This window comes from Stigmatopora argus, chromosome 22 (genome assembly GCF_051989625.1).
Source record: "Stigmatopora argus isolate UIUO_Sarg chromosome 22, RoL_Sarg_1.0, whole genome shotgun sequence".
NCBI lineage: Eukaryota > Metazoa > Chordata > Actinopteri > Syngnathiformes > Syngnathidae > Stigmatopora > Stigmatopora argus.
This window is the reverse complement of record NC_135408.1, coordinates 12,533,784-12,556,291: the sequence shown is the minus strand read 5'-3', so window position 1 is coordinate 12,556,291 and position 22,508 is coordinate 12,533,784. Positions and strand designations below refer to the sequence as shown.

The 22,508-nt window shown below is 48.5% G+C and overlaps 4 protein-coding genes across 4 annotated transcripts in view; all 4 read left to right on the top strand.

Annotated features, from left to right (window-relative positions):
* Positions 1-22,508, top strand: part of skp1 (S-phase kinase-associated protein 1) — a 119,864-nt gene that overhangs the window by 20,542 nt on the left and 76,814 nt on the right. The window lies entirely within an intron of this gene.
* On the top strand, positions 6,101-9,892 carry vdac1 (voltage-dependent anion channel 1). The gene is made up of 9 exons (XM_077592345.1): positions 6,101-6,267; positions 7,645-7,714; positions 7,787-7,836; positions 7,912-8,064; positions 8,130-8,182; positions 8,365-8,592; positions 8,744-8,894; positions 9,006-9,063; positions 9,201-9,892. The coding sequence occupies exons 2-9, from the start codon at positions 7,648-7,650 to the stop codon at positions 9,290-9,292; spliced, it is 852 nt and encodes a 283-aa protein (XP_077448471.1). The 5' UTR covers positions 6,101-6,267; positions 7,645-7,647; the 3' UTR covers positions 9,293-9,892.
* On the top strand, positions 10,247-12,598 carry c22h5orf15 (chromosome 22 C5orf15 homolog). The gene is made up of 3 exons (XM_077592344.1): positions 10,247-10,425; positions 11,226-12,016; positions 12,092-12,598. The coding sequence occupies exons 1-3, from the start codon at positions 10,311-10,313 to the stop codon at positions 12,224-12,226; spliced, it is 1,041 nt and encodes a 346-aa protein (XP_077448470.1). The 5' UTR covers positions 10,247-10,310; the 3' UTR covers positions 12,227-12,598.
* The window catches only part of fstl4 (follistatin-like 4), a 65,703-nt gene continuing 56,523 nt past the window's right edge, over positions 13,329-22,508 (top strand). The window contains exon 1 of the mRNA XM_077592322.1: positions 13,329-13,629. The gene's annotated coding sequence lies outside the window, so the exon portion shown is untranslated. The remainder of the gene's footprint in view (positions 13,630-22,508) is intronic.

Genomic DNA, 22,508 nt, shown 5'->3' with positions numbered 1-22,508 from the left:
GCTCCGTGTAAACTTCCAAAAGGCATTGATTTGGCCAGAACAGATAGATCGATACGTATAGGTATGAGAAAATGTGCTGACGTGGCCTCCCTCCAACGAGGAACGGGCAAAAGTTTTATTCCGGAGACGGAGAAGAGTTGCCGCTAATGAGGAGCGGCGGCGCCCGTGTTTGTGTTGACGAGGCCGACCATTCCGTCTCTTCACCTCGTCGTCGTTAGCGGCTTATCAAACATTTATGAAGCGCCATCGCGGATCTGCGCGGGGCTTTGGGGCGGAAAACAACAAACAAACAGGAGGAGAAGAAGAAGACTCATTCTTTGAAAACATGTTGGCGGTGCAAGGAGATCCATGACACCAATTGCCGGGGATTTTGGACTCCAAAAAAATAGTCTAATATCCACATTAATTCTGGTCAAGAAATACTTTAAAATATTCATCATGCTTCACTTTTTCCCCCCAGTCAGTTTAATCACACAGCAAAATGTCAGTATTACCGTCAATATATATCTAGGTCATTTTTCTAGTCAATAAAAAGCTTTCATCAAGATTTGCGATCCAACCTACAAAAACAAATGTTGAATTTAATGATGTACCTAATGATGACTTAACACGACGGATTGTCTTAACTCGGCCTTTTGGCCCACAAAGGTTAAGAGTACACACTCGCAGTGTTTATTTTTATTTTTTTCACGCAATTGTAGGTTAGCGAGGAAACAAAGGGCCTCGTTAATGCAGAGACGAGAGCTGCGGCCCTTTGATGTGGATCCAATTCATTCACACACAAAGAATGGAAGTTGCCAAGATGCTATCTCTTAGCATGTGTTGCTATTTAAAGCAGCGCCACTCTTTCGGATGAAAGGATGTTCGTTCTCTCGCTAACATAAAAGAAACGAGGTGTTAGCGCTAGCGCCGAACCTCTGTCGCTGCCGTTAGCTTAGCGGAAGGCCGCGTCCGCTTCGCGCGTTGTCGTTTTCCTCTGGCGCGACAGCCTCATATTAGCGGTTAGCAGCAGCCTGGCCTCCGATGAAGGCCCACCTCCCACAAAGCAACCTAGATGATTATACTATTTTCTTTCACGGCTCATCTTCTGAACATCAAAACAAAGTGTCAACAGCCAAAGTTGACAATTATTGAGGCCAAGTAGGATTAGCTCCAAGAAACAGGAGGTTGATGCTAATACAAGAATATCGTGTCCGATGAGGAGTGAGGTCAAATTCATTCACACACAAAAATTGAAATTTAAAAAACAAAACGCAGCCTCCAGAGCCTGTGTTTGACCAAATTCGGTAGAAAAGTCTGTCAAGACAGGAATTCAGCCATTTTGTTTGTTTTGAGTTGGATTGAATGATATTTTGAGAGCGTGGTCTCATTTTGGCTTCATATGGCTTCATTTAACCATGGCAGGTGATTCTTTTTGGATGTTATTTTTCTCGTAAATGCAGACACCGTGTCTTGGATAACCGTTATGAGAATGTTACAGCTATCATTAGCGGGATTATGGCAGAGACAATCGTCCCAGTTCGTAATGTTTAGCGCCGGTGTCAAATTTGGGATCTCCCAAATTGGTACTCTCATCTGCTCTGATATGCTTTTCCCAGCGCAGGAGTCACTATTTTTAGGAAGCTTTATTGACAACAGGATGAGGTTACGGACTGGTGATCATATCCAACGTCTCTCACACTTATTGGAGAAGATCAGATGTCTGCAAAATTCAGTCGTCCACTGATGAAGTGCGGGCGCAATGGGACGCCTGACCGCAAAACAGCGGAGTAGCTGACATTTTGCAGGGGAGCGAGCGAACCGCCATCTCCAACCCCCGAGATGGCGGGCGGCGGCTCTTATTAAATGTGGCGTCCACAGCGGTCTCTTTCTAGTGGCTCGGGGGCCCGCAGAGGACTGATCTGGAATCCGTTTTTTCAGATGTGGCCCGCGGGAGGATGCGGATGCCGATGACGGATCATTGTTTGGCTTTTATGCTGGGTGTGTGTGATTGTTTCCATGCCTGGCGCAAAGTAGGAAAGATCAAGCTTCAGCGCATACACACACACACAAACACACACACACACACAAACACACACACACACACACACACACACACACATGCTGCGCATATTGCCGTGACAGCCATGAAAGCAGAAAAATTCAATCCACTCCGATGGATGGAATACCACTCATCTTAAAGTTGTGACGCGCTACGTCCTGATAGGTGGCGCTGGAGAGCTCCATGCGTGATCGCCGGCCTTTGAAATGAGCCTCTTCAGTGTTGAAATGTTCATTTGAACCTGTCACGCTTTGGAGAATTGCAGAAGTGATGCGAGTGTTTGAATAAACTCTCACTTGAGAAACTTTCACTGTAAATTTCTACGGGTTTGACCGTGGTAGCTATCCCATCAGAAGGGTTAGCGACGTCTAAAAGTTTGAATTGACTTCATAAGAGTTTGAATGAACAAAGAGTTCATTCATTCGAATACATTTGAAATCTCTATTTCTATTGGGGAAATAAGATAGGCTTTAAAAATACTGTACTATAAGAATTGACGTTAAATACATTTAAATGCATTAAAGGCTGCCTTTTATTTGGAATTGTTGAATATTTTTATTTTTTTAATATCTTGGACGCAACTCAAAAGCAGCTGATTGGCCGACGACGACGCGTCCGCGCAAATGTAAGCCCATGGCGCTACTGGAATTTTCACTATGTTGAGGGGGAGGGCTGGTCTGGTTTAGGTCGGGGGAGGGGGCTAATTACTTTAATCCAAAACAAATAAACTCTTGGCAGACCTTAAAAGAAGAGGCAAGCACGCGTCGTCTTCTTCTTGTGTCCTCCAAACCCAAACTCCAGCTTTGATGTTTTTTTTTCTTTTTGTGTGAGTGTCTTCAGGGTTTTGATTTTTTTTCTTTTTCCCCACTCCGTCTCCCCGGGAACATCTATCAACGTGACTTGAAATCAATAAATTTCTTTCAAACCTGGAGGTAGGGAAGTACCGACAAAAAAACAAACAAACCAAAAAACATTGACTTAAATCCACAACAGCAGGCATCTTTGATGGTATGGCAGCCAAAATAATGAGAATTTTTCTCTATTACATCATGATTATGCCTCAAAATGTAGAAACAATCGATGACAACCGCAAAGTATCGACGGATGGACGGGTAAACTCTCACCTCCGTAACTTTCACGGTGAATTTTAACGGGTTTGTTACTAGTATAAACGTCCAATCCGTTTTGGTTGGTTGACTGGCTGCCGAAGCATGAATTGGACATCTAGGGCTGCCCGGTTCTACCAATGGCTAGGAAGACGCGGCCGGTCAGTGATCCGCTTCGTCGCCCAAATGTTTCTTCTCACAGTAAATTGTCATGGTTGCCGGGACGACGACGAGCAAGACGATGAAGCGTCGACCAACGGTTACAATTAGCGCTGACAGATTAGATTATAGGCGACGTGGAACGGAGAGACTTAAATGCACGCTTGTGGTTCTTTGTCTTTTAAACGGGCGTCGGGCCGTGGAAACGGACGCTTCCAAATGACCTCTCCGGGCTAAATTTAAATACTCTTAACTTTTAAATAAGTCATTGGAAAATTTAAGGGCAAATGGGGTCCTAAATGGGTAACCCCCAGAACGCCTTTCTCGGACGCACGTACGTGCAATGCCATGGCATTTCAGAGATTCTACGACGGGTTCATTCATATTCTGAACCGCTTACCCTCACGAGGCTCGCGGGGGGTGCTGGAGCCTATCCCAGCCGGAGGAAGGAAGGCGAGTCCTCACCTGCCAGGTGGAGCGGCGCGAAATCGCCAATTTCCCCGCGTCTTCTCGGGCGGAGATACCGCGCCGCCCCTTTGATGTGAGCGGCGCGCCCGCGGGGGGCCAAAACGGAATCATTCGCTCGATTATTCCCGGACGCGCACCCAAATGCGTTTGGGGCGAAAAATACTCCCCAAAAAATGTCAAACCTTACTTTTCAGTTCTCTGTGTCGCGCTCAACGACAGATGCTCGTACGGAAAAATAACTCCTAATTATTACGACGGGGGTCAAAAAGTTCACTTTTTGTGTTTTCATCAACGGGAAATTGGCCGTCGGAGCCAGGAGATTTCAAGCCAAAAAACAAAACAAACAAAAAAAGGATACAAATCTTTTTGTTTGTTTAGCGGCGTCGACATGCGGTTTATGTTGCTGGGAAAAAGAGCGAGCGCCGTCCTTCCTGTCGCTAAATCAGACAAAATGTCAGCGTGGTCTGAACGCCACCGACATCTCCCCCTCAGCTGGCGTTCTGCTCTTTCCAGCCATTTTCTAGCCATCGTCGAGATGCCTCCCTAAACCTTCCCTTTGTGAAGGAAATGGCTGCTCTGATAAAAAAATACACCTCTTGTCTTCTTGTTGTTTTGTGTGTGTTTTTTTTTTTAATTTTACGGTAAACCTGGTTTAGTTGTGAGATGAAATGACTAAATGCCATGATGTCCCTTTTCAAAACAACTTTTCTCCTTGGTGGAATGAATTCAATGTAAAGGTCAAGTGCAAAGGTCAACCTGAACTTGCAACCCTAAGGACACCCTCCGATTGTTCCCGAATGGGGAACATTTTGCGCGCTTCATCTTTGCCGTGGCCTTTGCGGAACATTGGTCTTTTAAGACTTCCAGTCCGGATGACGGAAGGGAAGGCCGGGAAACGCTTTGGCCTCGACGCGAACCGCCGCAAGATGAGGAAAGACGACGGAGGGGAGGGGACGACGCCAGAGATGTGTCTCCACATCTGCTCCATGAATTCCTAGCAAAAAGATACTTTTGCAATCCGTGGACCAGAATTGCCATGAAATCAATCCAAAGTCGTTAAATAAGCCAATAACAGTCTCTCTACCGACGCAACGTGTACCAATGGGTTTTCCAATGTTTCGAGCCCGCGTTATTTCATACATTTCAATTTGGCACTTGAACAAGCATTGCAAAATGGAGTGTTTAAGTTAATTCTGCAGTTGCCATTGTCTCCTTTGTCTGTATATATTGCCCCTAGTGGCCAAGTAGTGCACACCACAGGGAACAGCATCATCCCCATTAAACTACAAAGTATCACGATGCTCAAAATGTTTCCTATCTTGATCAAATGTGTACTGTATGTACACGACATAGCAGTGGACTCGCTCGCAAAATCCGGCCAGGTGGCAGCGGCCATCGTCGATCAATTTCATTTCTATCGATCACATTTGGATAGCGACAACAAGCAGCGTACCTCGGGCCAAGAAACAAAGAAAGACGCAGCTCGTGGCTGCTCGGTGACTCACGCTTTTAAACCGCGCATTAATCACACGGGGCTTGCGTCGCTTGGAAATAGACATGGTGTTTCATGTTCTGTCAAAATGTAGACAAAGTAGAGACACCAATAAAGTCCAAATTGTGTGAAGCAAGTTGAAAAAGTACATGGTAGTTGTGGCATTTTTTTGTACTTGTATGGCAGAAATATGGCAGTATGGCATGGCATGAGATTTCTATCCTCCTGCATCAGAGCAAAGTGTTTCTATTTACAAAGCCTAAATAAGACATTTGAAAACAATAGCTTTTCTTCAGAGATCCCATTCAGCCACATTCCCCCCATTTCTGACATATTACAGCCCAAAACGTATTCATATGATGTTGCATTGTATCAGATTTCCTGTAATAATATTACAAGATATAACATTTTAGTACATAAATACTGTATTCCATTTTATTATTGTATATTTAGGCCAAAGACAAAAAAAGTTGACAATACTGCTGTCTAGTGGCCGTAATCGCATAGCTCACATCAATAGCCATCGACCATATTAAAAAGTACACATTTCACATGTGTTACTAATATGATAGAAAATAAACAAGAATATGTACAATTTATGAGTTAAATTTGAAATAGTTTTTTTTCTATGTAGCATAAAATAGTCACTTGCACTGTGAAGGAAATGAGAAAAACAGAAATTTCAAATAAGTTGAATTCAGATGTCATTAACGACGTTAGTCATCTAATACTTTACGATCCTCAACCATTTAGGCACAAATATATATTAAAACCATATAGAGTATGAAAAAAACGAGAGACCTGTGTTCCTTCCCGCTGAGGACGAAACCATTGCTACCGCGGGGGGAACCATCTTGTCCCAAGGCTGTATCTTTTGCTGTGTTGCGTGATTCGTAACGTGCTTTGCAAGAAACTCTCCTCCTCCTCCCCCTTCTTCATCCTTTCTCACCCCTTTTCGTCGTGACATCCAACACGCTCCGTAGGGGAAACCGAGCACTAAGGTACGACTTTTGGCGTCCCAAGCCGCCGCTACACCTCTGCTTTATGGAACGTTTACGTAGCAGCCGCGTGTCATCTTTGCTAGTTAGTGCTATTTTGGCATTTGAAGCCGTAGAGGTGAATTGCGGCTCCGAGGCCCGCTGTTAGCTTGACGGCTAATGACTTACGATGCGGTCATTTGGCACTTTTTCTTACGAGACGGCCACCACTGAGCTCATATGGTCGGGAATGCGACTAGTTGACCTGCTAAGAACTCGATATTGCACAAATATAGGCGGAAATGAACTTTTAAAGAGGCGATAACCTGCTGTCCAGGCTAGTAGCTAACGTCATTTGAGACAAGGAGTCATCACCTTCTCTTTGTTGGGGTCATTTGTTCTGGGAAACTACATTTACTCTGCTTTTAACACCTAAAGCACTTTTTAAGGCTCACTTTATTTCTAGGGAGAACATTGATCTGGGTTGTTGTAAATTTTATTACCATTGGTCTACTTCTGTAGGAATCATGCATTCACTGCAACACTAGTAAAGTCACATTTATTTCTCTAGTCCTTAAGGTCAAAGAGGTTCACAGACAATTGGGATATCCATTGATCTGAAGTCCCCAAAGAGTAAGGAAGAACCTAGATTAATCTTGAGAAGGGCCACAGTTTTGGGCTCTTCCTCATGATGATGAGGCAACAAAGGATGGGCAACATTGAACAAATGAAATGAGCAAAACCCTGCACCCACCATGGCCCTTTGTGGAAGAGTTTGCCCACCACTGAATATTATATAATGATAGCAAAAGACAAGTTGCAAGCCCAGTCCGATGGATAAAACACTGCAGTTGGTGTCTCCATTTCTGATGATTTTATGCAGCACAACCGCATCCACACACGCAAGCGACGGCGAACGTGACCACCTTGCGGTTTTCAGAGTACTGACGCCCAGTCAGAAGCCTTGCGAGTCTTGAGACTTTCATTCCAGATCTTTCAAGCTGTTCGTTGGCCCCTCCAGGCCTTTTGACATACTTGGAATCTAGTGTGACCAAGCAGACAGAAGGACAAGCGGAATTATTGGATGAGGAAGTCATAAATGTTTTTTTTGCCCATGCTGGTTAGACAATAACAGGGTGCAGTTGTTGACTAAAGGAAATGTTTAAACCAGGAATAAGGAGAGTTAGAGATCCTCATTGTTCACAGTCTTGCAATCTCAATATGCGTTAATGTTATCAGTTTTTCTTCGTGACTGTTGAATCGTGTAGCAAAAACGGCAGGGCTGTCGTAACTCTTTTGTAAAAGGTTCAATGACTTGTTCCAAAGACACTTTTTAAATCTTTGTACGGAAAGGGCTTTCCGAATTCTGCCTTAACGAGTCGTCCCGTCTTGTCCGTGCAGATTATGGCCGTGCCTCCGACCTACGCCGACTTGGGAAAGTCCGCCCGAGATATTTTCACGAAGGGATACGGTGAGGAGGAAGACGCTCGTGCAAATGGATAAAGGTTCACACGTGTACATTTATTTGTTCTTGTGTCCTCAGGCTTTGGGCTGATCAAGTTGGATTTAAAAACCAAGTCTGAGAATGGACTGGTAAGAAAGAAAAAATAATAATTGTTAGGACGCCGTCACTCACGTTGGCTCACGAGAATCTTTGCTCACGAACAGGAATTCACCAGCACGGGCTCGGCCAACACCGAGACCAGCAAAGTGGCCGGCTCTCTGGAGACCAAGTACAAGTGGGCCGAGCACGGGCTGACCTTCACGGAAAAGTGGAACACGGACAACACCTTGGGCACCGAAATCACCATCGAAGACCAGGTTGGTGAACGCGGCGTCGTCTAGTTGTTGCGGGCCAGCGTTGGATTGATCCCTTTTCTCTGCAGTTGGCCAAGGGACTCAAGCTGACCGTCGACTCTTCCTTCTCGCCAAATACAGGGTAAAAACTCAGTACCTATTTCAATTTACTCGTTAAAAAATGAAAATGGATGGTGCTTCAAAGGAATGCTGATTCATTTTAGGCACGTTAAGAAACACATTTTGACCAGTTCAGGAAAAGTGTTTATTGTCACGTGATGCGTCGATTCAGTCACAGTGTGTCATTTGAAACTTTGACACCAGCAAAAAGGGCGGCAAGCTGAAGACGGGCTACAAGTGCGAGCACATCAACCTGGGCTGCGACGTCAACTACGACATCAACGGAGCGGCCGTGCACGGCGCCGGCGTGGTGGGCTACGAGGGATGGCTGGCCGGCTACCAGATGACCTTCGAGGCCGGCCGCAACCGGATCACCCAGAGCAACTTTGCCGTCGGCTACAAGACGGACGAGTTCCAACTGCACACCAACGTGTAAGGACCAAAAAGAGGCGCCTCGGTTTTAGTCGTCAAAAATATCGACGGTTCTCAATGAGTGTATGCAACCTCTTTGTGGCCTAACAGAGATAGACAGAGATTTTGAACAAAAAAGGTCTTTTTTTTTTTAAATTTGGTCCCCCCGCAGAAATGACGGCACAGAGTTTGGCGGTTCCATCTACCAAAAGGTGAACGAGCAGCTGGAGACGGCCATCAATCTGGCCTGGACCGCTGGCAACAGCAACACCCGCTTTGGCATCGCCGCCAAGTATCAGATCGACCCTGACGCCTCCTTCTCCGTGAGTTTGGCCAGGCAGCCAATCTGTTTTTTTCTTCTTTTTTTAACCTAAAAACACATATTTGGAAAACTGAAACTCCAATAACATTTATTCATCCGTCACGTTTTGCAGGCAAAGGTGAACAACTCTAGCCTTATAGGCCTGGGTTACACTCAGACTCTCAAGCCAGGTAAGCATTTAAAAAAAATAAGTCGCTCTTGTCAGTGCCGTTGTCGGCGCGACGTGTCCAAGTCATAATGACTTGAACGTCTAGCGTCGTCAACGGCAGCCAACGAGTTCAATAATTGATTGTAAACTCCCGATCAGGCATCAAGTTGACGCTGTCCGCCCTCCTCGACGGCAAGAACATCAACGCCGGCGGCCACAAGCTGGGCCTGGGCCTGGAGTTCCAGGCGTAGGGCAGCGGCTCACGTGGCCCCACACCCCTACGGCAATCCCCCCCATTAAAATTCAAAATAATTTTCCCTCACCTCACCACCCCACCCCACCCCACTTTCCTTTTCCTCTACCTCTAGATGTGCCACAGCTGGAGGCAAAGCCTTCCAGAGAACGGCCCCCACATTTAAAGGACCACGTTTAAGGGAATATTTAAGATGAGCTAGAACAAACTGGCTCGCCAGGGAACAAGTAGCTTGCGGCACATCTCCGTTTTGTGCGCATGAAAGGAACTGTGTGTTCCTCTAGCGTCCATTGTGTAGGAAGAAATACGCTCATTACGACACACTAAAATGATTTCTTGCCCGTGAGAGCAAGTCGGAAGCGTGCCGCTGCCAAGTGTGCATTGTCTTGTCTTGTTACGTACTATATAGCATAGCAAAGATGTTATTTTACGAACAAAAGTGTCGCTAATTCCACCTGTGAAGTCTTAACGTTCGATCAAAATGGACACTCGTGAATGAAGTTACTGGATCTAAACAGGAAGTGGTGGTTTTCAACGGATGCTTAGTAGTGTTCCTGATGGTAATGTCATTTCCTGAATAAAGAACATCTTAAACCAACGTGTTGTTGTAGTTTTTGGATTGTGTGTGAGTGTGGCATTTATATATTCCAGGAAGCAGTGTTCATATCAATGGAGAGGATACATTCAAGCAGTTAATTTGCTGTGTGATTATATATTTTTTTTAGCCAACGTCCAGTTTGAACCGTGGCTGCGGTTGTTATGGATTAAACAAAGTCCTTTTTCTTCAATAATGCAGAAGAAATGTGGAAAAAATGAAATCGTTTGACTGGGCCAGAGAAGTCCTCCGACGAAAGATGGCCGCCAGTTGCTGACGGTGGCTCCACCGACTCTGCCTTTAGACATCTAGGGTCGTGAATGTGATTTCTACTTTAGGTGACGTGCATACGGACGCGACAGTGACCACGCAGGCACCCGAGCCCCGCCCTTCCCTCGCTTCCCCTTCGACACAAACTAACATGGCGACGATGGTAGAAAGCAGGAAGAGCAGCTCGCTCTGCTTACTTGTTGTTTTTGCCCAACTTCTGCTCTTCGGCGGCGTTCTGTCAGCGCCGACGAACGTCACTTCTCAAGGTAAAGTCCTATATTTGACGGCGTTTTCGCAATGGGAAATGTCAGCTTCCTCGCGTGACTAGCTGGTCAGCCCAGTCGGAAAAACATTTGAAAGCTCGCAATGTTACGATTTCACTGGTTCGTTACATAAACGCTTCCTCACCTTGTATTTGAACAACAGCGTCTTGCGACGTGCCTTGTAATGGAGGTCAACCGTGACGCGTCGCAAGGTTGTCTTCCGACGTGATTTTTGTGGAAAAGTATCGAAAAGTACCCAAATATCGATGCTGGCATGTTCTATCCGGTTACGAGATTCGATTGGGAAGGTATAGCGACTCCGTTATCGGTCCTGACAAGACCACAGGTCACCAGAAACGACCCCAATAAATCATTCGCTGCCTCCCTCCCGGAAAACCGATTTATTTCTATGAATTAGAGTAGGTAGGCGTGGAGGTTCGGCTTGTGAATGCATTTGCTCATGAGGTTTCATCGTGTCACAAAGCTCTCCTGTTCCTTGCCTGCGGATGAATAGATCCCTTTTTTGCTTCAAATCCCTGGTGAGATCCTACCTCCCAGCCCGGGCAACGTGTTTGCACCATCAAAACAAACGTGCCTGAACGGGGGCTCTAGTCAAAACACATACCCGTTCAGAGAATTCAAGAGGGAAAAGACATGTGTTGGTGGTGGAAAATGTGTATGAACGTCTTCAAATCAAAGCGGATTAGCAATTCATGATGATGTGGTGGAGTCGTATCATATAAATGAGTTGTCCAATCTGGCCTCACAGTTCAGACGGTCACATTTCATCTTTCTGTCGATAGATGCGGCCAAAGACGACCCCCCGACGAGTCGTCCCGTGATCGGCGTGAGCAAAAACCTCAATCGCACGGAGACCAAAGGATTGACCACGGTCGCCGAACCCACGACGATGACGCGCCCAGCCGTTCGGACGACGACGCCCTCCCGCCCCACGGCGGCCCCCCAACCCGCGGCGGCCTCCCAACCCGCGGCTGTCTCCCGCCCTGCGGCCCCCCTCCCGCCCCGCCAGACTGAGCCCGTCCCGGCCGAGCCCGTCCCGGCCGAGCCCGTCCCGGCCGCCTCGGACCGGACGGAAACGAGCCGCCCCAAGGTGGACGGCGGCAAATCCACAGTGGTCATCGCTTCCTCGGACGGCCACGTCGACGAGGAAACGCCCCAACGCGAGAGCGGGGCGGCCAACGCCACGGAGCCGCCCGCTGCCTTGGAGACGACGAAAGCCGACGAGCGAGCGGCGGGCGCCGAGGAGACCACCGTCCTCTTGCCGGCCGAGACCGCCCCGGAGGAATTTGAGCCGGACCGGCCCGCCGGGGGGGGCGTCGGCGACGACGACGGCTACGACGACGAAGGCGACGGCCAGGAGGCGTACGTGGACGGCATGTATCCCATGGAGACGAATCAGGACGAGGGTCAAACGGCGGTCCGGCTGGAGACGCCCGACGTGAAGGAGGACGTGAGCTACAAGATGCCCGGCGTCTACAGCGCGGAGGACGAGGACTCACACTTTTTTATGCACCTGGTCATCCTGGCTTTTCTGGTCGCCATCATCTACATCACCTACCACAATAAGAGAAAGGTCTGTGTGTGTGTGTTTTTCCAAAAATTGCATCCGATCCCCTAACCTACCTCTTCTTCTGCATCTTCCTGTCAGATCTTCTCGCTGGCTCAAAGCCGTCGCTGGAAGGAGAGCCTGTGCTCTCGCAGCACGGTGGAGTATCACCGGCTGGACCAGAACGTGGACGAGGCCATGCCGTCCCTCAAGATGACGCGCGACTACATCTTCTGAGCCGCCGGACCTCTCGGCCCGCTTTCAACACGCTGTCAAATTGGAAATTTCCGGGATTGCCGTTTCCACTCTGCTTTCTGTTCGCTTCGCTTCCGCCGGAGGGCGACATTTTCCTCTTCCCCCCGCTGGCCAGATGCTGCCGTGCAGTACTCCTGGTCGTCTTGGTTTTATGACTTCGGTGAAGTCCCCGTCATTCCTCCCCCACGCCATCGTAGCGTGCTTCCTATTCGGCTATTTTCACTTTAGCACAACAACACGTGTAACGTGTCATTCAGTTGCATCTTTGGATTACTGTGAAAGATGAACCTTGGCAACTCATCTTCCAAGTTTAAATTAATGGCCTTAAATTGATTATCTCCCCCCCCCCCCCCCCCCCCCCTCCAAAAAAACGCAACACTCGGAATGAGGCCAATCCTTGCTAACGTACAATAATAATGACCATTGAGCAACATTTTATTTTGATCCTCTCTGTCAAAGACGGCTACTCATTTGGTACCAATCGGAAGTACTTTTGTATTATTTTTTGGGGTGCATAACCTCAGCCGATACAAAGCACGTTAATCCGCTTTTAAAAGTTGTAAGCCGCAAAATGTGTGATTTTATTTAAACGGCTCTTAGATGGATTTTGTTCACATCAGACTACCGCGCTTTTTTTATTTAGCCTTTTGTTGCCTCACTTTGTTTTTTTTCTTTTTCAAAATCTGCCATTCACAGCCTTTCTTGCTCTCGTTCTTAAGAAATGTATTGTATTAAAAAAATCAAGGCACACTTGTTTAATGGAGAGAATTATTATTATTTTTTTTTTCACTGTGGAAGATCAACACAGCTCTCTCAATCCACTGTAGAATCTCTTTTGGTTTGATCAATAAAGCACAAATAATGCCACGTGCTGTGTTTTTGTCACTTTGGACCCTTTGTTGGGAATATTTAGACTGCCAGCCCCTCGGTCCAAATGGATTGGACGTCTAGCGGCTCTCAAGGTTGTTGGCGTTTGTATGAGTGACGGTGAGCAAACGCTAAAAAAAGTCGTTGGCATTTGTGTGAGCGTGTGACAGTATGACTCGCCGCCACCGGAGGGCAGTGTTTCAACGTGGACCTAGACACAGCTGAGCGCAATTAGGTCGGCATGGAGCGAGGCAGGTGATTTTCGTAGCTCAAACAAACTTTTGCTACCCCGTGTTGTGAAATAAACAAAGACGCCATCACTTAATGGATATACACGTTTTATTGGAAAAAGAGCTGATCCAACTCATCAGGAGCTTCGCTTCCTTCCTATGGGACTTCATAGCCAGCCAAACGGGAATAACCGGGACCTCCCAAAGGAATATTTTGCTACTCAACACAACAGGAAGTCAAAGAGTGGACGGAGATGCTCTCTTTTGGTCGAAACGAGATCAGCAAAGGTAAGATGGCTGGTTTTCAACGTGAATTCCTATGCATAAATAATGCGCATGAATCGGACTTTGGTCTAAATGCTGAATTTAGAACGCATGTTGAACTGTGCTGACCCGAACACATGTTTTTAGCGTTAGCATTAGCACTCGTTCGCACAGCAGTGGGCAGGGCTAGCCTGGAATTGAACCACGACCTGCGCCATGTCCGCCCTAATTGGGAGGAGTTTAAAAATAGAAATGGAAATGTCCTTTGGAGTTCACGTTTATGTTGATGTCTTGCAAGCTATCACATTTCAGTGCTTTACCTAAAACGGAGTTGAGATCATTGTCTGCCACTGACGGTGTTAGACGTCCAATTTGTGCTGAAAGATGAGTGTTGGTGAACAGACCAGGCCTTCCATTTGAAACGAATGGGACGCCTAGCGTTCATTTTTGAGGAGGGTTGGTGCTGATTGAACAATTTCTGTGCTTTTTTTTTTCTTTAAAAGTCACTTGTTCATTAGAAAACGAAAGGTTGAGTCGAGTTGAGTTGATGTGCGTCCCGAGACGTGACTTGATGAGTAGCGTATCTGTCTTGATGTACGTCATTTGCCCATTTGTGTCATCTCTCTTCTATTGTTTGGCCTCCTCGATGGCGGTCCGCCGTCTCGCCGTCACGCCGTCACGCCGTCACATCAAGCGTTTCCTTCCACCTGTCCCCGCCGCTTTGATCACTCCGACGTACATATGCGCCTCTTCTTTATTTTTAGCCGCATTTGCATTTCATCATCGCCGTCTTTCAGCCTTTGTGGAACGGAGTCTTCACAGGCGGGCGGAAAGACCACGTTCACGTCTTGAATACCATTTGCCGTGGTACGGGACCACCGCCCTACGTTGGGCCGGCTCCGGTAAATATGGCTGCCGATAGTCTGAGAATTGCCAAATACTTTTGCATTTTGCCTTTCGTGTATCTCGTGGTAATGTTTTGATGGAATTAAGGGGGGGGGGGAGCGGCAGGTGTCACGGGTGTCGTCGTGTCTTTTGTGCTCGGCTGCTGAACTGAGGTTGTTTTTTTTTTTTTTAAATTCTGGCTTTGATGAAAGCGGCGCCACAATAGAACAGAAGGCGAGGCGGATAAAGGCCCACGTGGAAAAAGAATGGCGGCGAGGAAAGAGACGGGAAAAACCCAAAGAGCATTATTGACTGGCAAGGCCATTTCAGCCGGGAAATTGGAAACAAACAAACAAGTGGCTTTACAGACGCTCAACTTCGGGTGCCCTTTTTTAACAGCTAAATGAACAATGGGACTTGCCTTTTCACACGCGCACATGCCAAAAAAAACGTGGGAGGTGCGCGATCGTCAAATGATAACTCTGGAGTTTAACTTGCGCTGACAATGGGGTTATTCATGAGAAAGGGGTCGGACTCCATGCAAAACTAGGTGATGGATTGAGCGGTTTAGCGGTGGAAATTGAGAGCGGGAGGATGACAAGCGCCAAAGGATGGGGCGTCAAAGTGCTGGTGGTCCGCCACCCCAGCTGTTGTTTGTGCGCTGACGCTAACCACTTCGGACGGCGGCTGCAAACAGCTGCGAGCCGGCGACGCTCTCGCCAGATCCCCCAGCCAAGGACCTTCCGAGCAAAATGGCCGCCCGGTCCTGTCGTGCGCGCAAAGTATACAATAATGGATGGGGCCTCGGTCGCTCATTGGCGAAACGTTGCCCGAAAGGCGTACGTCTTGATCGACGAGCCCCTCCGTGAGCGTTGGCGGTGACGGACGGCGGACGCCCGACGTCCCGCGTCCGGCTCAAAAGCCCCGATCGTTCATCATGTGAACGTCACTTTAAACGGCGCAGACCTCCGTCGGGGCTCAAAAAGTCTCCCGGCCGGGTGACCTTGCTTCGCTCAAAAGCCGCCATCGTTAAGCTAATGGGCTGGCCGTTCTTGTCGGTGGGAAAACAGGCTTTGAAATGACCATTTGATAAAAGATCCAGCTAAAAGTGGAGCAAAAGTAGCAAAGAAAGCCAAGGGAGACGAAGCCGACCGACAAGGAGAAAGTTCCAACGCGCCCCTCCAAAATGTCGACAGCCCAACAAATGAAGCTGTAAAATAATCCTGAATGTCGTGAGCGTGAAAAATGTGACAAATTGGATTTGAAAAGAGCACGCTCGCCCCATGCTCTCTCTCTCACTCTGCGTTATTTTCGGGGGCCGACATCGTACGTCGGCGACTTAAAAGAAAAAAAAAGTCCAAATCCCTTATGGCGGGAAGCCCCCCCTTCCTTATTTGCTTTTGCGACATTTAGGAGATTACGCTGCTCTTTGGCAAATCCGGGAATCCGTCCGGCTTCTCGCTTGTCTCCCTAATTCCGTTTTTATTTCCCGTCTGCCAACCTGCGCTCCGTGCGGAAGCGCCGACTTGCGGCAACTCCAACGACGAATGCGATTAAACCTTCCAGCGCAGGTGGGCTAAAACGGCATCCGTGACGGAGCCCATGTCAAAGCAGACGTGCTTGTCAACCGGGACTGGACGGCACGCTCTAAAAATACCACCTAGGCATGCCCCCCCGAGCCTATTCGCCTCATTTTCGGGTTCAAAAATGAGAATCCATTTCTAGCCCAAGCCTACCGCGTCTCATTTCCCATTTCTTTGTCTCATTCCCCACCATTGACGGCGCTAGACGTCCCATCCTTTGGAGCCGACGGCGCAAGAGAACGACGTCCTTCTCTCTAATCACGTTGTGCGTGTCCTCTAAAAGTCAACGCTCCGTTGGCAGCATTTTTCAAAAAACAATTTTCTGCCCCCCCCCTTTGAAAAATGCTCTGGCCTCGCGTCCACGTCCAACTGCTATTTCTACAATCGGCGTGCGCGTGCCGTCGGGGGCCACCTTTAACGTCCACCTTAAATATCGAAGCGCCGACCGTATTTCACGAAAGCCGCGTCGGGGTCGGAGGTCGGCAGGACGAAACGTCGGCGCTGGAATGGCGCCCGGAGCTCATCGGCGAAAGGTGGCCGTCGCCTCCCGTAAGGCGCCCTCACAAATCACGTTGCAAATACGATCTCCTTATTTTTAGGATGATGTTTGTCTGTACTTATGATTATATTGATTTTCTTCTTCTTCATTTTGGATATTATATATACATTGGATTTAAGGATACTTGAAGATCCTTATCTCTGAATGGTTTTCTTGAGAGTAGCTTGAGAAGGCAGCACGTCCAATCCCATCCCGCCACTAAACGACGGGCGACGTCTCGCCCGAACTACGGCGGGCTCCCTTTGTGGCGAAGCGCCACACCAAGAAGGGAAAGACAAAAGTGTCCCGAGGCCTCCATTTCACCTTGACCAAAAACATCCTTGTATTTGTCCACGGTTTCCTCCCCGGCTCATTCTTTTGCGGCCGATGGCAAATCCACTCCAGCGCTCCTTTTGTGCCGCCTTGATGGAGAGACGGCGTCCTCACAAAGGAGGACCGGCGCAAAACAAATAACAGCCTTTTGTGCTCGGACAGCGCAGCACGCCGGACAAAGACGGAGGCACGGAGGCCAAGGTGGAAATGGCCACTGACCCTTGCTTTTTGGCCTCATCGAGTTTCCAATGGCAAAATCCGCGAGCCCAAAATGAAAAGGAAGTGACCCAAATTGTACAGGAAGTCGCCAGAAAGTGACTCATGAAGAAGGAGGGGGAGATCTCTTCAATCAACAGCAAATGATCCAAAGTGTCCGTGGAAGGAATGAGCCCAGAATGCGCCCAAATGTACAGGAATGACCCAAAATAAATAGGAAGTGATTCCCAAAATAACTTAACTCATTGCATGCCATTCACACACTCAATTGGGAGAGATGGCTGTGAGGAAGTGACCCCAAAATAATAGGAAGTAACCAAAAAAAATCCTCTGGATGTTGCACCCGGCCAGGAAAAGTGGCGGATTAATAACCACCTTTTTGAAAAGTGGAATCAAGCTTGTTCACTTAGTAAAGTGCCCGCTGTGTACTTTTCACCCCTTTGTGTAATTGCATCAAAAATCCTATTATTATTATTTTCCGCTGGTGGCAGGTGAAATAGAACTTCAAATAAAGCCTAAAGTGTAAACAAGTGGCCCACCATTTTTTTTTTGATTTGCCGGTGAATGCCTCCGCGCTGATTTAGTGCTTTGAAAAGAAAAGAAAATGAACAACACGCTGCACTTTAACAGGAAAACGATAAGGGAGCAAATTAAACGGGCTAAGCCGGCCAATACGGCACAAACAGATAAGTAGAGGAAGCGTTTATGAGATGAAATTAATGGAATGTTTGCGCCGAGGGTGCGTGCAATTCCCGCGCTCGCCACGGGGCGGTCGCGCTCGTGTAAACAAGAAATTCGTAACAAAAAAAACATGTTAGAAGAAGAAGAAGCTGACAGGAGCGCACTAAAACTTTCGTAAAATCTTTTAAGAACTCATTTGAAAATGATGGCCTCTACGGTGTTATGATTTGCGAACGAAACGTAGCCTAGCCGCTAGTAGCGTGCGACGAAAGATAAATATGTGTGTCTAGGTGGAATGGACGGTCAATTGAATACAATCTTGACACTTGATTAGCGCTGCAATGCTGCATAAAGGAGGCTCATTTGCTAATTCGGCAGCCGCGTGATTAGCGCTGCCATGCTAATTTGCTAATTCGGCAACAGACGCTGGTGCGTGATTTCAACGTTCTACTGCTGGTAATGTTTTGTGCAATTTTTGCCTGGTGGAGCACGAGTAGCTTTTTGGCTAGCGCAAACTGACCAATGGCTTTTAAGCGGGAGGTTCGCCATTTTCTCTCGGTCCTCCACGTCGTTGACACGCCGCTCGTGCGATGGCATTCGAGAAGACAGCCGATTGATTTTGTGCCGGGGCGGCAATCCCCCCTCAAATCCTCTTAAACGGCTCAATCGGGGGCACTTTGGGCACTTTGGGGCGGCCGACGCGCATCCGCGGCCCCCACGGCCCCCGCGGCATCCTTTCATCCGCATCGATTGAGTCGTCAGACTGTTTTGCCAGAGATAATGTTTTAATTAATGGACTTCAATATCCAATTAAGATGAGGTGGAGATTCTTCATGGAGGTCCTTTTGAATAAAAGGCAGATGTGGCCAGGGGGCGCTATAGGCTCTTTGGATCGATAGTCGCTGTCGGGACGGTTCATCGACGGGTCGCCCGCAGGCCGCTCGCTACGCGCGTTCCACCGTTGTAACAATACGAACATTTTCACCTGCGTACATACTCGAAAAAAGAACTTGATACTGTTTTTGATAAATAAATGTAAAAAAACTATCAAACGATATTAATAGATTTTTTTAAAAACAACAACTTATTCATTGTTTCTTCCTTGTTGTTCATTAATTTGGACATAAACCATTGACAGTTGACCCAAAAAAAACTATGTGAAAGTGACCCTACATGGATGGAAAGTACAGAAATGGGAAACTAGCATAGCATAGCATTAAACTCAACAACCGCCATTGTCTGAGCTCAGAGTTCAAACATTTTGCACGTCTATTTGTAGTCAATGGAAGGCCCTTTGGAAAACCCCAAATGAAAGGGGAGAAATTCAAGATAAAAGAAGCGAAACGTTGACGGATCAAAGTCACCTTGCGAAAGCTCCGTCTGCCCCAGAATTTCTCTCATTAGACGTGCGAGAGAGAGGGGAAGGCGCTCAACTTTCACCCTTGGTGCATTCGGACACTTGGCCCAGAAAGGAACGTCCGCCAAGGTTCGTCGGCGTCCGAGCGCTCCGGCTTTGACCGGCGCCAAGCAGCAATTAGCGAGTGGGCCGTGACCCGCTGCTTCGACTCCCAATCTGACCTTGTTGAATGCCACTTGTTTTTCACCTCCAAAAATGTCCATTCCAACCCAAATAGGAATGATTCCAGATTGGATGGCTTGCTCTGTGGCTGCCACTAGTCTTTATTCATTTTCACATGGTAATTTTTATTTTTTTAAATCAAGGCTTTCAAAGGATAGTGGTTAGCGCGTCAGACCAACAGTTCTGGGGTGGAGGGTTGGATCCCAGCTGGGTTCTCCCCGGGCTTCCCCGCGTGGCTTTTCTCCGGGTACTCGGCTTTCCTCCCACATTGGCATGCCGACAGTCAGTAGAGTCTCGTTCGCCCTTGCCTCGGCCGCCTCAAGCCGTCCCTTCATTGTCACCTTTATTAGGGCTGCGTCGATACGCTTTTGTGCTTTGACAAGCATCTACATGCGGGATATCGAGCGGCAGACGGCGGCAGATAACGCTGGGCCCGTTCAATGGGGCTCGCTCGCTCGGGAGGGAGATTGAACGCCGTTCGTCCGTATAAGCTGCGCTCGTGAAGACCACAGTGACGTTGAAAAAAAGCAATTGTGGCTCTTCCGGTATTTGCAAAAAAATGACGCGGCGTCCACCGAGTGTTGCAACTCTGTGTCTTCCATTTTATTTAACTTGGACATTCTTGGTAAAAAAAGGGATTTTTTTTCACCCTTAAATTTCATTTTTTTCCACCTGTTTTATCTATTCTCTAACCAATGTCGCTTCCTGTTTGCGCCTCTTTAGCAATTAGCGTCGACGCGACAACGGGCCAGCCGTCACGTACGCACACAGACAGGAGCTGGCGCTCGCTGTTTGTGTGTCCCCCTCCCTCACCCACCTGCTGCGCCACATCGCATTGACCCCCCCCCCCCCCCCCCAGCCCCCCCCTTGGAGATGAAATCTTCATCTATTTATTGGCGTGGAGCGCTCTCGCCGCGCGTTCACGGAAGACGCCGCTTTTGTAGCTTGCGTGCAGAAAATTGCTTCGGAGGTCAAATGAGTCGTTTTTAAGCGGGTAAGCTGGGTTTATATTGGATAGCGCGGTGGTTCTTTTGGCCCGGCTTGACGTGGGATCGATTCTCACTCGGCGGCGGCGCAGTGGTGAGCGCCACTGGAATGGTTGTCTTACTCTGTGTGTGTGTGTGTGTGTGTCCTATGACTGGCTGGCGACCAGTCATTGATGGAATCCGCCTTTGGCTGCTGGGGTAGGCTCCGGCACCCCGCGACCTCCACCAGGATAAGAAGTGTATTGAAAAGGAATTAATGTTTGATCGTTTCCATGACTTCCAATGAAAGAATGTCCATTTTCTTGGGCGTTTGCTTTGTGGGTTGCCATTGACGACGGGATTTGGAAGGGAAGGAGCTCACGACCAACGGCTTGAAATTCACCCCAGAAAGAACCACGTCAACGGACGCGCTATCACGGTTAGGGAGCGGCGTAAGAACCCCAAAAGTAAGAACTCAGCGCTTTTTAAACACTCGCAGCGGAGGCCTCGCTCGCTCGCTCGCTCGCTATTTGTTCGGCGCGTAATTAATGGCGTGCTAGCGCTCGGCTAATGCGGACTTTTTTCCCCGAGGGGGGGCGGGGAAATGGAACTTTGGATTTTCCTGCTCCCGTTCTCCCCGGGGACTTGCCAAGGCGACATGAATAATTTGTCAAACAACATTAAAAAATAAGAAGCAATGCAGACTTTTTAGTCCCCCCTTTATCTGTGGTGTAAATTGTGCTGGCTAAGCATGTGTTCTACTTGGAAGGCGGAGCCAAAACCCCAAGATGGCGCGCTACTCCATTTGGCGGCGCGATGACGACTTCATCCATCTGCCGAGCGCAATCAATAACGCTCACAATGAGTGTGCCCTCCTCCAGGTGGTCTCGACCTGATGTTATGCCCCCCCAACTCCCCTCCTAACTCCCCCGCCACTCCCGTGGGAAGCGCTGACATTTCCAGATGTTTTCCTCGCCGCTACGACTTCACCTCGGGCGCGCTGACCCGGAAAGTTCCCTCCAAGGGTGGGCGGCTCTCTCTCATCTGATGGTGGTTCTGATTGGACTCTGGAGGCCATGTGGCCCAGCCCAACTCTGTCTCCACGCCAAGATGGTCATGGTCCGTCGGTCCGACCCCTCCACCCCCCATGAGCGGCATTTTCCCATCGGAAAGTGCTCCATTTTCCGGCAAGCCAGAAATCTCCCGCCAGGGCCGTTAGCGTCGCTAACGGCGTCCCCTGGAAAGGCGCCCTAATGTCGGCGTGCCCTCCAAATCTCAATTTCAACCGTAGGTGGGAAAGGACAACATTTTGCTCCAAAATGGCGCCACCTGTACAAAACGTAAGGCAAATTCTTTTTGTCCACAACGTTTACTTGGCACTTGAGCCACCGGATTGACATTGAATCCATCTCCAAAACGCACTTAGTGTTATGGAATTGAGTCAACGTGGTTGGTCCATCGTTCACGAGTAAACGAGCAGACGGGCCGGAGTCACGGAGTAACTTGCCGCCCCCAATTAACGGGCGGGCGGCGGTCTCGGGACCGCTTGGTTCTAATGACGGCGGGCCCCCGTCACCGGCGGGTTAATTGTTTGATCTCCGCCATATGTGGTGGCCGTCGCGCCCTCGCTCGGCGACTGCCACGAGCGTCAAGGGCGGCCATCGCTCCGTGGGCCCTTCCTCAAACTTTCTTCTCGGATTCAACGCCGTATTCCAAATTCAGACTGTATACCGTAATAGGTACGTAGATGGGACTATGGATAATAACAATGGAAGGTGACCCAAACGGACGTCCTTGTTTGTCGCCGAGTTTGCTCGTGGTGGCTATTAACTGGAAAAGCAAATGAGGCGGCCACTGGCGTCCAAAAAAGTCCAGCCCGGCCTGCCGGGCCCGCCGGGCCCGCCAGGCCCATCGGCGCCGGGTCCAAATCACCCGGCCGTGATGGGGGACGACGCCAGAGCCAAGGCGAAAGGAGCCATATTACACGCGCCATTAGGCGCAAATCTAAAACGGCGGCGACGGCAGCGGCGTCTGACGCTAATGACGCTTTGATAAGCTCCGTGCTGGAAGTAAACATAATCGCTTGACTTTCAATTCTTCTGGAAGCACAATGAAGCGTTGTC